Raw genomic sequence first — 12,094 nt, 5'->3', positions numbered from 1 at the left:
TTCTTGGGCTCCTTCCAGGTGCTAAAAACCTCTGGATTCCAGACAGTGATGTATCACAATGTGGAGGACATAGTTATGGACACTCACCCCTTTCATAGACACATGCAACAGTTGCAAACAACTTTTAATGGCTACAAAAAACAAAAAGAAACAAAACAAAGTTACACTGAAGAAGCCCACTTATTTCTCAATGGAACTTTCTTTCTTTGCAGAGAGATGCCAAAGGCCAGTACCTGTTTGACCTTCTTTGCCACCACCTGAACCTACTTGAGAAAGACTATTTTGGTATCCGCTTTGTAGACCCAGATAAGCAGCGGGTAAGTCAATATTCAAAACACAAAAGGAGGACAGAGGTAGTCAGTAAGCCTGAGGTCTTGAACTGTCATTCATATTCAAAGTCAAGCTTCAGGAATCAGGGACCAACCAGACCCTGCAGTTGGATGTCGTCTCTTCAAATCATAGCATTAGACCTGGAAGGCACCTTGGGTAGAGCTCACCTGGAGAAGCTTGTCATTTTACAGTTGCTGAAATGGCAGGCTAGGAAGCTTGAGTGATTTGCACAAAGTTGGAGGCAGAGCAGCTGGGCTGGAGTTGTGGTCTCGGAGCCCAGGTCACAGGTGGGCCTCTCCTGCCCCCTTTCTAGTAAGCAGCTGAACCACATTGTACTGGTTAAGAAAGGCCTCACCAAAAGTGCCATACCAACCCAATTTAGACAGGACAGAGACAGAGCCAAACCAGCATGGGCCTTGCAGATCTTGCAGTTCTTGCTCTGCTCTACACAGCATAGGCAGCTCTGCAGACACAGGGCATTCTGACAGACAAGGGTTCTGATATTCCAGACAGATACAGGAACAAGTCCATTATCTCAGGCCCCTGCCTATTTCTCCACCTTCATCTCCCTGACCTGTCTTCTCCCTGCTGTGGTGCCACCAGACAGTAATATTTTTGCTCTCCAGATACATCCTACCTTCTTTCTTTGCAGAGCCTTCATCTAGAGAGTTCCCCTGCCTAGAATCTTCTCCTTTTCCTCACCGCTCCACACTCCACACCCTTGTTCCAGCTAACTCCTTTTCACACTTAAGATCTTAGCTTAGACTTTCGCTTCCTCTGGGAAGTCTTCCCTAACCCCACTCGGTATTAGGGATCCTCCTATGGGCCCCCATGTGCCCTCTGCTACCCTGTATAGCACTTATTACAGCATTCTGTGATTACCTGTGTTCCCTGCAAAACTATAAGTTCCATGAGGGCCTGGACTTTACCTCATTCATCACTATCTCCCATGTAACTAGCACAGGCCTACAATGTAGTTGGTGTTCAATAAACGTTTTCTGAAGAAATGAATGCGTGAGTGAGTTAATGGCTTATAGTGTTGTATTTCTTACGTCCATTTGCTTAGCCTCCCACCTGCAGTTTCTATAACTTCCCTTCATCTACCCTTTGCTCTTTGTGGAGATGTACTCTCTGGCATCCCCACTGAAGTGGAGAGGTAATGGTGGACTATTTTTTACAAATGTTGTTTCTTTGTTTGGTCTAAACTTTTATCCTTAAAAAGGAAGGCTGGCTGTGTGCAGTGGCTCATGCCTGTAATACTGGTACTTTGGGAGGCTAAGACAGGCAGATTGTTTCAGCCCATGAGATCATGACCAGCCTGGGCAACACGGCAAAACCCTGTCTCCACTAAAAATACAAAAATTAGCTGGAAATGGTGGCGTGTGCCTGTAGTCCCAGCTACTTGGGAGGCTGAGACATGAGAATCACTTGAACCCAGGAGATGGAGGTTACAGTGAGCCAAGATCACACCACTGCACTCTAGCCTGCGAGACAGAGCAATACTCTGTCTTAAAAAAATAATAAAATAAAATAAAAGGAGGGCCAGTTACTCCAAGGTCTCTTCATCCCCTAGAGTAGTGGTATATGAAGAAAAAAAGTCAAATTGTATCCTGTTCATTGGTTTTTTAGTTAGGTCAGAATGTGCTTGAGGAGAGTAAGAGAATATGTGGATGTGGTCAAGGTTAAAATGAGAAGGAGCTAGAGAGAGATAAGAACATGGGAAAGAGGAGAAATAAACATTTATGGAGTTCCTACTGCTTGCCAGGCTCTGCACTGCACACAAACCTAGTTCTTCCAGCTGATGTATACTGCTCACTGAGTTGTGCCAGGCACTAAGCTAAGAGCTTCACGTATGTTATTCCATCTCATCCTTGACGAAATGAGATGAGTATCCCTAATGATAATATCTGTTCTCCAGATGAGTAAATAAAATCTCAGATAAGTTAAGTAACTTCCCAAAGGTAAGTGGCAAAGCCAGCCTCAAGCTCAGACCTGTTTGACTCCAGGGACAATGTGGTTTCTGAGATTCCATGCTGAATGCATAACTGATAGCCTCTGAAAGTTGTGTAATTCTGTGCCTTGTGGGAGGGGTTAAGGAGAGCAGAGAGACTTGAGAGAGTATCTGAGGGTTTGTAGGGAAATGGGGACCTGTAAAGAGTTGTCCTTAGCCCACTGATTCATGGTAGGATGGAGGAGCTGAGCTCCCCTGCTCCCTCAGGGTGTAAGGGCCTAAAATAAACCTCCTTCCCTGGGTCTCGAGACAGTCCGAACCCAGCACTCACATCCATCCCCATGTCACTGCTTGCTCTGCAGGAGCCTCCATGCATCTGGAAGCTCTCCTGGTCTCTCCTGGAGGAGCTGTCCTCACTCTCCTTCCCCAGGATTCCTGACTCAGGCCCAGGGCCTCCACCTTCTCTTGGCCTCTGCTTTGTACCCTTTCAAGTCCCTAGAGTCTGAAGATTGTGCCACATTGGCCCATTCACTCAAATAGAGGAGGAAACCCTCCTCTCTGAATCTTCTTTTCCTCTTCTTTTAATCCCTCCTCCCTAAGCCCGTGTTGTCTGTTTGCTAGTGAATCTGGGACTGATTTGGTCAGGCATTTACAAAAAGCCACTCTAGCCATCACCATATTCTTGGGTTCCTCTCAAGATTTCTCTGCCAGACGCCAAATCGTATGGATCGACTGTGACAGCTCTCCAGTCCCTTCTCACCCCTTGCTACTCTCTTCCAGCCTCAGTCCTTTCTTGAGCTCTCACTACAATAAAACTAAAATCTTCTTTCCAGCTATTGCCAAGGGGAATAGCCTTTTGTCATTCAGCTTTCTCTGCCCTCTGCTGATAATGCATCTCACAGTCATTAATTTCTACCTTCCTTTGTTTATTTCTTTTAATCTATCAGTCTAATGTCTAGAGGTGTTGGTGTTCTGTGTACTGAGTCCCTGGCACTGACGACGTTCTCCTAACTGTCCACAACCCCGGTGTGCTCTGAACAGATAGGCCTCCTCCCTCTTCACAGGCATACCCTGGAACCCCAGTTGTTTCTGAGCAATTTCATCTCTTGCCTTTGCCTCCCTGTGAAGCTGAGCCGTGGTGGGCCGTGTAATGTGAGAAGGACCTCTTAACCACATTGAGTGGCTATAATGAGTTGCCAGCCTCATGGGAACTCAGATCAGCAGAAGCAGGAGAGCAGAATGTCAGCCCAGATTATCCATGTGGAGCTGACGGAAGAACTGGCTCTTAGTGGGTCCATTAACTGCATGACCCATGACCCAGCCCAGAAGGTGATCACTGGGAATTAAGGGAGGCCAGGATGCTGACTGCAGGGCCCTGGCTGCTCTCCTGCCAGAGGGAGGACTCTGCCAAGACATTACACTAAATGGAAGTAGCCAGAAAAGAAGGAAGTATGGGCCCAGTCCCTTTGCCATTCAGCAGCTACCTATTGAACACTGTGCTAGGCACTGGTGATACAGTTGTAAACAAGATGGACAGTTCTGGGCCTTCATGGAGCTTATATCTGGCAATGTTAAGTTACCTCTGGATAATCAAACCCCAATTAATAGCAGTCCTACCTAATCCTGTTAGCAAAAAGCAACAAACATCAATAATAAATTTTATAAAGGACCCATGTAGAATTAACAAACACATATAGAATGGTTTCATTGCTTCCCCCAAACATTTAAGTACCATGGGAAAATGTATTTTGCCTCTATGTCCTGCCTCCTTGAAAATCCAAGGGGAAAAGGGTACTATCCTACACGTTGGTTGTGGTTAGTTATCATTTGAGATTTAGATTTTAAAACATTGCTGGATGCCAAGGAATCTTGAGTATGTGTTTTCTAACACTAAGGGTTGGCAATTTATGTTACTCAAAGAAAGATGGAATATATACCAGCCATCCCTGACTTAGGAAATTTCCACTTATCGCTGCTTTCTAGAGTTGCTACCAATATCTTCTATCCCCGCTCTGCTGCCAAAAAAGGAGAAAAAAAGCTGGTGCATAACACACACACACACCACACATTAAAGTCAGTATTTCCCAACTCAACCCAGGTGGGGCTCTGTCCCCGCCACACATACATGCAGTTGGTTGTGCCTAATCGCATGCCAAAAACATGGCTGAGAACTTTGGCACCCTGCTTTAGAAGACAGCATTTCCAGGGAAGCCCAGAAATGGCATCTGAAGCTGGAACTATTCCCCCCTTCACAGCTGGCTTCATGGGAGCTCATTTCAGAAAATCATATCACTCTTTACTCTCCAAACTTATCTCTCCAAGCTTTTGGGCTGCTTTCACCCTAGGCTACAATCTGTCTAGTTTTTTAAGTTGGAGAAAACAAGTTATATTTTACAGCCCTTCTCATTAGGGTTTTCATGTTCTGTGTTCTCTGTTTCAGCATTGGCTGGAATTTACGAAGTCTGTGGTGAAGCAATTGAGATGTAAGTATTCTCCATGAAAAGACTCAAGCCACACCCCTGGGGAGGGTGGCATGAAACCTCCCACTTGCCGCAAGTTTTGGTCTATGTATATAATTTCCCACTGTTCTCAGTATAAGTTGGCCGTAAATATATGAGGGTTCTCTTCTGATGCTTCATGCTAGTGGGCAGTACAGCCCTGTCCTCTTCTGGGTGAGGGTCTTCCCTGATGGGCACCTCTTTTTCTCTGCAGCCCAGCCTCCATTCACCATGTGCTTCCGTGTGAAGTTTTATCCTGCAGACCCTGCTGCTCTGAAAGAAGAAATAACCAGGTGAGGTGAACATGCTTCCCGCAGCCATTAGGACCTGTTGGAGAGCATAGGAAAGGGGGATGGTGACCTCTTAGAGCCTCTCGTTTGGAAGCGCCTAACTCTTAGAGGCAAGGAACTCATCCTAAATATAATGATTTCTGTATTTCATTTCCACATGCTTTCTTTGTGTACCCCTCAGTGCAGTTGGAACAGAGCAGACTTCTTTCCTTCAAGAAGTGTGAAGACTACATCTTGAACTGGTCACTCTCAAAGGGATCTGCAGTAACTAATCAGAAGCATCTTTTCTTTTACCTATCATGAGGCCACTGTGGACATTTTTGGAGAGAGCTATGTTGCTGCTTATTTTGGGGGTTGAAAACAGTTTCAGGTGGTCTAACGGATATACTTGGAAAATGCTAAGGCATCACACCGAAAGATAAGCTAGGAGATACTGAAGATTTTAAATCAAAATGGGTAAACTCTGGTGTGCCATTGGATCAGGTTTATGATCAGCTCTTTACTGTGGGAATCATGTTCTGTGGCAGGCAGACAGCTGCGTGGAATGCATCCTATCTATCTAGCACCACTTGAGGATGAGAAAGAATCTCTCTGCCTATAGCCATCCTAAACGAGGGTCAGTGAGTGAGAGCTTCTAAGCTTCCCCAGGATTTTGTGTATCTGAGCCAAATTTACTCTGAAAGCCTCACCTCAGAGATTCAAGAACTCTACAACAGGGATCCCTAATTTTTATATTAGAAAGACCTAATTTCGACATAAGCAAAACCTTGATGTTACTTTGTAGAAGGCAGGACCATAGGTGAGGATGTGATGCCAGGGAATCCTAGAGCTGAGGAAGAGACAGCACTGTCAGCCCTAACCCCTTCCCTAAGACCTTGGAGACAGCAAATGTGGGAATGAGGATATTGCCAGCCATATAGACCATTTATCCTATAAGGCTTTGAGATCCACTCCTAGATCCTGAACTGCTTGGGAAAATTCCAAAGACAGAAAAGGAGGAGGAAGAAGGAGGAAAGAATATGGAATTCTTTTCTTTTCTTTTCTTTTTTTTTTTTTTGAGACAGAGTTTCGCTCTTGTTGCCCAGGCTGGGTGCAGTGGTGTGATCTCGGCTCACTGCAACATCTGCCTTCTGGTTTCAAGCGATTCTCCTGCCTCAGCCTCCTGAGTAACTGGGATTACAGGTGCCTGCCACCTGCTATTTTTTTTGTATTTTTAATAGAGATGGGGTTTCACCATGTTGGCCAGGCTGGTCTCGAACTCCTGACCTCGTGACCTGCCCGCCTCGGCCTCCCAAAGTGCTGGGATTACAGGCGTGAGCCACTGCGCCCGGCCAGAATTATTTTCATTTCCCGATCTAAAGCGCAGGCCAGGTGAAAGGAGCAAAAATTTCTCTAAGGGGGAAATCAGGAAATGGGGAGAGGAGCGGGCAAAAGCAGGAATTAGTAGTGCAAAGGCAACAAGGAAGTGGGACGGGGAGAAAAGTGGCTTCTTCATGGGCCCTTCACATGGGAGTTGAGGGAAATCTTCTGATGGAGTCAGAAGGATCAGGAAGGCTTGTTCCTGCAGATGCATAGGGCAGTGTACACCCACCTATTCTGAAGCGCTGAAGACAGTGAGTATAGCTAGAACCAAATCTCATGTCTCTTACGAGGCATAGAAGCTCCAGGCTCTGCTCATCTACATGGAAGTAGAGGTGGCTCTTGCTTTGCTTCAGAAAACCAAATCTATCCAAATCATAGACACCCTACCTAAGGCTTTAGGTAGGTAAGGGTAGAACCACTATGTTTAAAATTTCAGGCCAGGCGTGGTGGCTCACGCCTGTAATCCCAGAACTTTGGGAGGCCGAGGTGGGTGGATCACCTGAGGTCAGGAGTTCGAGACCAGTCTCGCCAACTTGGTGAAGCCCATCTCTACTAAAAATACAAAAATTAGCTGGGCGTGGTGGCGGGCGCCTGTAATCCCAGCTACTTGAGAGGCTGAGGCAGGAGAATCACTTGAACCCATGAGGCGGAGGTTGCAGTGAGCCAAGATCATGGCACTGCACTCCAGCCTGGGCAACAAGGGTGAAACTCCGTCTCAAAAAAAAAAAAAAAAATACAATTTTCTAAATCCAGTGTCACTATCTTATATGAATGGACAGACCTTCCTACCTAAGAAGCAGCATAGACTTGGGAGCTCAGATCTTACTTATGTCACTTGTTCGCTGTATAGCCTTGGAAATAAGATGCTTAACCTCTCTGACCTTAGATGGGGATAATAATATCTACCTCATAGAATTGTTGGGAGGATTAACCACTATCCCGGCCTCTTATACTTCTTAATACACCCACAGTGAGCCTTACACTGAGCAAAGGCTCAATATTTCATTGCCAGATTCATTACACAGTCCATAGGCCCAGGGGCTCTGCATCATGCACAAGTACAGTTAGTACTGGCTTTTCTCCCTTGTTTATGTGAAAGGCACTTCTTTTCTAACAATCTCCACTCCTCCTCTGTCCCCTTTCCCCACGAGCTAGAATCCTAAAACTTAAGCAGCTAATTTCTGAGTCCTGAAAGAGAAAGCTATCCCAGGTAATCATCCAAGTCCTGGTAAGCAGAGCATTAGGACCATGGCCAGGCCTCTCACCAAGTCAGCAGACTTCAAGGACACTGGCAAGATAATGAGCTCTTCTCCATCTGCATGCATGTGTGCTATCCATCTTGGGCAATTTTCCCCTCTCTCTCAACCTCAGCAGCGTTCTTTACCTAGTATGCAATTTTCCAGCATTGTCAGGAGTGTGAACCACAGGTGCCTGGGCCTGATTTGCAGTCTTTGTGCCTCTCCCTCCCTGGGGCATTCTGTGAGGCTGTGGAATTAGCTGCATTTTTCTCCTCATTCACATCCTAACTAATCTTAAGAGAGTAGATACTGGCCCCAGCCTCACTCAACACCCGTAATTCATCCCTGGCTTACAGCCCTCCATCCCACCTTACTGCCAAACTAATTTAGCTGTCAGTGTGTTTTTTCCAGGCAATATAGGTCCTAAATTTCACTGCCGTCTCAGCCATTCCCATAAAGCCAGGCTGAGAGAAGGGGATGAAGTAGGAAGTACAGAATTTGCTTCAATTTATCTCTTGGCTTCTTCCCAGATGATAAATTTAGTTGCCAAATCCTGATTAATTTCTTTTGTCATTTTTAAAGTAATAGACAGATTTTCTTGTCTAGGCTAGAGACAAGGCAAAGAAAATGGGAAATCAGGTAACAGATTTGGCTTTTAACAGGGATTGCAGGTGTATGAACTCTTTGGAAAGATCAAGTAAGAGAACAAACTGACTACAAATGGGACCCCACTGTCCAAGGAAGCAAAATGTCTGACACGCAACAGGTGCTCCAAAAAATGTTAATAGAATGAATAAATACATACATGAATGAATGGAGTCATCAGGTCACTTATTCCTTCTATGAACATCATTTGAGCCTAGCTTAGGCTAAGATGGATTGGCAAACTTTTTCTGTAAAGGGCCAAATAGTAAGTATTTTTGGCTTGTCGGGCCATATGGTCTCTGTCGCAACTACTCAATTCTGTCATTGTAGTGTGAAAGCAGCCATAGACGATACATAAATGAATGAGCAAGGCTGTGTTCCAGTAAAATTTTATTTCATTGGAAACTATGACAGCAGGCTGTAGTTTGCCAACCCCTGGGCTAAGAAATCAGAAAGAGCTGGCTTCAAATCCTAGGTTTTTCTTTAACTAGCTCTGTGACAAGGCAAGCAGCAGTATCTCTAAGCACTCAGTCTCCTCATCCATTAAACAGGGATTAAAATGGTAGTCACCAGCCAGGCGTAGTGGCTCACACCTGTAATCCCAGCACTTTGGGAGGCCGAGGTGGGCAGATCACCTGAGATCAGGAGTTCAAGACCAGCCTGGCCAAAATGGTGAAACCCTGTCTCTACTAAAACCAAAAAAAAATTGGCCGGGCGTGGTGGCACGTGCCTGTAATCCCTGCTACTTAGGAGGCTGAAGCAGGAGAATCACTTGAACCCAGGAGGTGGAGGTTGCGGTGAGCCAAGATCGCACCACTGTATTCCAGCTTGGCAACAAAGCAAGATTCCGTCTCAAAAAAAAAAAAAAAAAAAAAAGGTAGTCACCTCATAGAGTTGCTGGGAGGACTGAATGAAAGAGGGCATGTGAAACAGGGCACACAGCATGCACTCAGTAAATGTGAGTCTTTATTGTTATTTTGTTGTGTTATTATTTTGTCATCTCCCCCATTGAAATGTAAGCTCCATTAACAGGACTCTGGGTTGTTCCCTACTGCATTCCCAGCACCTGTGACAGTGCCTGGCACATATAGTAAGTGTCAGATGGATGGATGATGGACAGATGGATGGATGGATGGACGGATGGATAAGCTAGGCACAGGATGTTTAGGCTCTCTTGAAGAATATTAAAAGTAAATACAACATAGTCTCTGACTTCAAGGAGCTTATAGTCTAATATGGGGGAGGAAGACATACTAAAACCTGACTATAATTATAGTCAGGAAAAAGGAAACAGTAAATAGAGGAAGCTATTTGAAGGAAAGAATCCCTTTGAAAAAGAATCTATTTGAAGGGAAGGTGAGGCCAAAGATCTTCTGGAAAAAACTCTCCAGGAGCCTCCAGTGCTTTCCACAGTTCACAGCCTTAAACTCTGGAAATACCTGTGGGCTCATCCCCACCCTGGGAGATCAGACAGCCTTACGCCAAAGCCAACACCCTGGAGAGATGTTCGCGTTACACAAAAGCTCAGGTTTTCCCTGGCATCTTGCAGGCTTTTGCTCCTTCTGTCCTGATTCACACTCCAATCAATTTAGGACAACACTAGCATTCAAACAAAAATGGAGGTGAGGTAAAGCCTCTCTGAAGCCAGAAAGAGATCAGCAGAGTTTAAAAACCAAAAACCCAGTTTCCTCAGAAGCAAGCTTGTTCTCCTAAATCTGGTCTAGAACAGATTTCTCCCTTGGTCCCAGTAAGAATTTCTCTCTGATGACAAAGGGTTCTCCTGACTTGGATGAGGACTAATCTGATAACTGAGTGAATTACCATGGGGCTAGAAAAGGCACTGGGCTGAGGCAGAAGGCCTGGATTCTGATTGCTGTGTTACCTCAAATAAGTCACTCTCCATCTCTAGACTTCTATTTCCTTGGCTATGAAATGTTCTGAGGTTCAGAGATTCAGGAGGGCTGCACTGGGCAGCTCCAGCAGGCTGATCCCTTGCCTGGCAACACACAGTGGCCCTGGAGATAGTGCCTCAGGCAACAAGATAGTCTTCCTTAGGCCCCTTGTGTGGCCGGGGAGAACATACCAGGGTCTCTTGTGAATGGGTCTAAAGATGCTATGAGTCATGTGGAATATATTTCCACCAACAACACTGAGTCACTGGTTATCTCCTTAAATGAACCAAACACAAAGCTTGATGGAAGCCACTGTGGCAGAAAGGGGAGGGGGAGCCCCGGTGCAGCTCGCTCGCTCTCTTGAAGCTGTCAGTTGATTCTTTCATGAGCTCATCTCCTCTTGTCCTCAACTATGGTTTGTTTCTTAAGGATGCTGGTGTACCCTTTTCCCTCTTCCCATCTAGTTCTATGACATTGTCTGAGAATGCCCCGTGGCCTTGCCTTTAACCTCCCTGCAGCTGTTTTTATCACCAGAAATCAAAAGGAACCCAGCCCAGCAGTGGAAAGCCTTGTGTCCATTCCAGTTCACCTGAGGCCATTAACTGCCATCGATAATGATGCCTTGGAAAGACAGTGGTTCTCACTGTGAGCAGGATCATGTTCCTTTGGGTGGGAGGAGAAGGGGAGCAAATCAGAAACTTTAAACAGGACTTTTCTTTTTTCTTTCTTTTTTTTTTTTTTATTTGAGATGGAGTTTTGCTCTTGTCGCCCAGGCTGGAGTGCAGTGGTGCGATTTTGGCTCACTGCCACCTCTGCCTCCCGGGTTCAAGTGATTCTATAGCCTCAGCCTCTCCCAAGTAATTGGGATTACAGGCCTACACCACCATGCCTGGCTAATTTTTTTTTTTTTTTTTTTTTTTTTTTAGTAGAGATAGGGTTTCACCATGTTGGCCACGGTGGTCTCGAATTCCTGACCTCAGGTGATCCACCCACCTCGACCTCCCAAAGTGCTGGGATTACAGGTGTGAGCCACCGCGCCCGGCCCAAAGGGGCCTTTTCAAACCACAGGAGCACCCCAGAATATGGATTCTGACGGGCTCCCCCTGGAAGATGTTCCCCTCTCTGCCACGTTGAGAATCACTGCCCAGAGCCATATTATCCATATTATCCCTTTGCAATATCTCCTTTAGTCCAATATGTACAGTCCCTGAATTTTGGACACAGACAAGCAGAGAAACATGGAAGACATGATGCATGAATCCAGGTCCAGGGAGTGATCAGTAAGGGGCAAAAGGTTTGCATCCACATCCTGCTGAAGCCTGTGGAAGGTGGGAGTTGGAACAGTGAGAGGCAGAGAAGTGCTCACTCACTGTCTCCCACACACCGTGTGGCATTTCACTGTGGGAAGCAGAGTGAAGACAAGCTTGATTTGGTAGATCCATCTTAATTATTCACTCTACATGTCTTTTTTCCTTTAGTTTTTCTTGGCAAACATTTGGGCAGAGTAGGGTTGATGGGAGTGAGAGGATGGGTTCTTATTAACTTCCAGACTAAGACTCACCTTCCCTTTGGTCTGAGGAAGGCAGTCCATTCTGCTGTGGTTAGAAGGTTGCTTTTGAATTTTCTTAGGACAGCTTCTTAAATTTTAATCTATACACAAATCACCTGGGGATCTTGTTAAAAGGTATAGGTGTAAGTGTAGGATGGGCCTATATTCTTCATCTCCAATAAGCTCTCAAGTGATGCTGATACCCCTGATATGTGGGCTACACTTTGAGTAGTAAGCCCTGAAGAGAGAAGAAGGCTTGGTTGCTCCCTCATTTCTGTTAACTGCATGAATCTCCAAGCCTGAGCCTCTCAGAGTTACCTGCTAGGACCCCTTCCTACC

General features: G+C 45.7%; 2 protein-coding genes across 4 annotated transcripts in view; one reads left to right on the top strand and one right to left on the bottom strand.

Moving 5' to 3' along the window:
* EIF3J (eukaryotic translation initiation factor 3 subunit J) overlaps positions 1-9,320 on the bottom strand; it is a 670,767-nt gene extending 661,447 nt beyond the window's left edge. The window contains exon 1 of the mRNA XM_050799568.1: positions 9,317-9,320. The gene's annotated coding sequence lies outside the window, so the exon portion shown is untranslated. The remainder of the gene's footprint in view (positions 1-9,316) is intronic.
* FRMD5 (FERM domain containing 5) overlaps positions 1-12,094 on the top strand; it is a 339,581-nt gene that overhangs the window by 284,160 nt on the left and 43,327 nt on the right. For all 3 annotated transcript variants that reach the window (XM_050799487.1, XM_050799488.1, XM_050799486.1), the window contains exons 2-4: positions 213-317; positions 4,722-4,764; positions 4,994-5,072. In XM_050799487.1, coding sequence (XP_050655444.1) covers positions 213-317; positions 4,722-4,764; positions 4,994-5,072 — 227 coding nt within the window. The remainder of the gene's footprint in view (positions 1-212; positions 318-4,721; positions 4,765-4,993; positions 5,073-12,094) is intronic.

Source organism: Macaca thibetana, chromosome 7 (genome assembly GCF_024542745.1).
Source record: "Macaca thibetana thibetana isolate TM-01 chromosome 7, ASM2454274v1, whole genome shotgun sequence".
Lineage (NCBI taxonomy): Eukaryota > Metazoa > Chordata > Mammalia > Primates > Cercopithecidae > Macaca > Macaca thibetana.
Note: the sequence above shows the minus strand (reverse complement) of the source record. Positions and strands in the feature narration are given on the sequence as shown.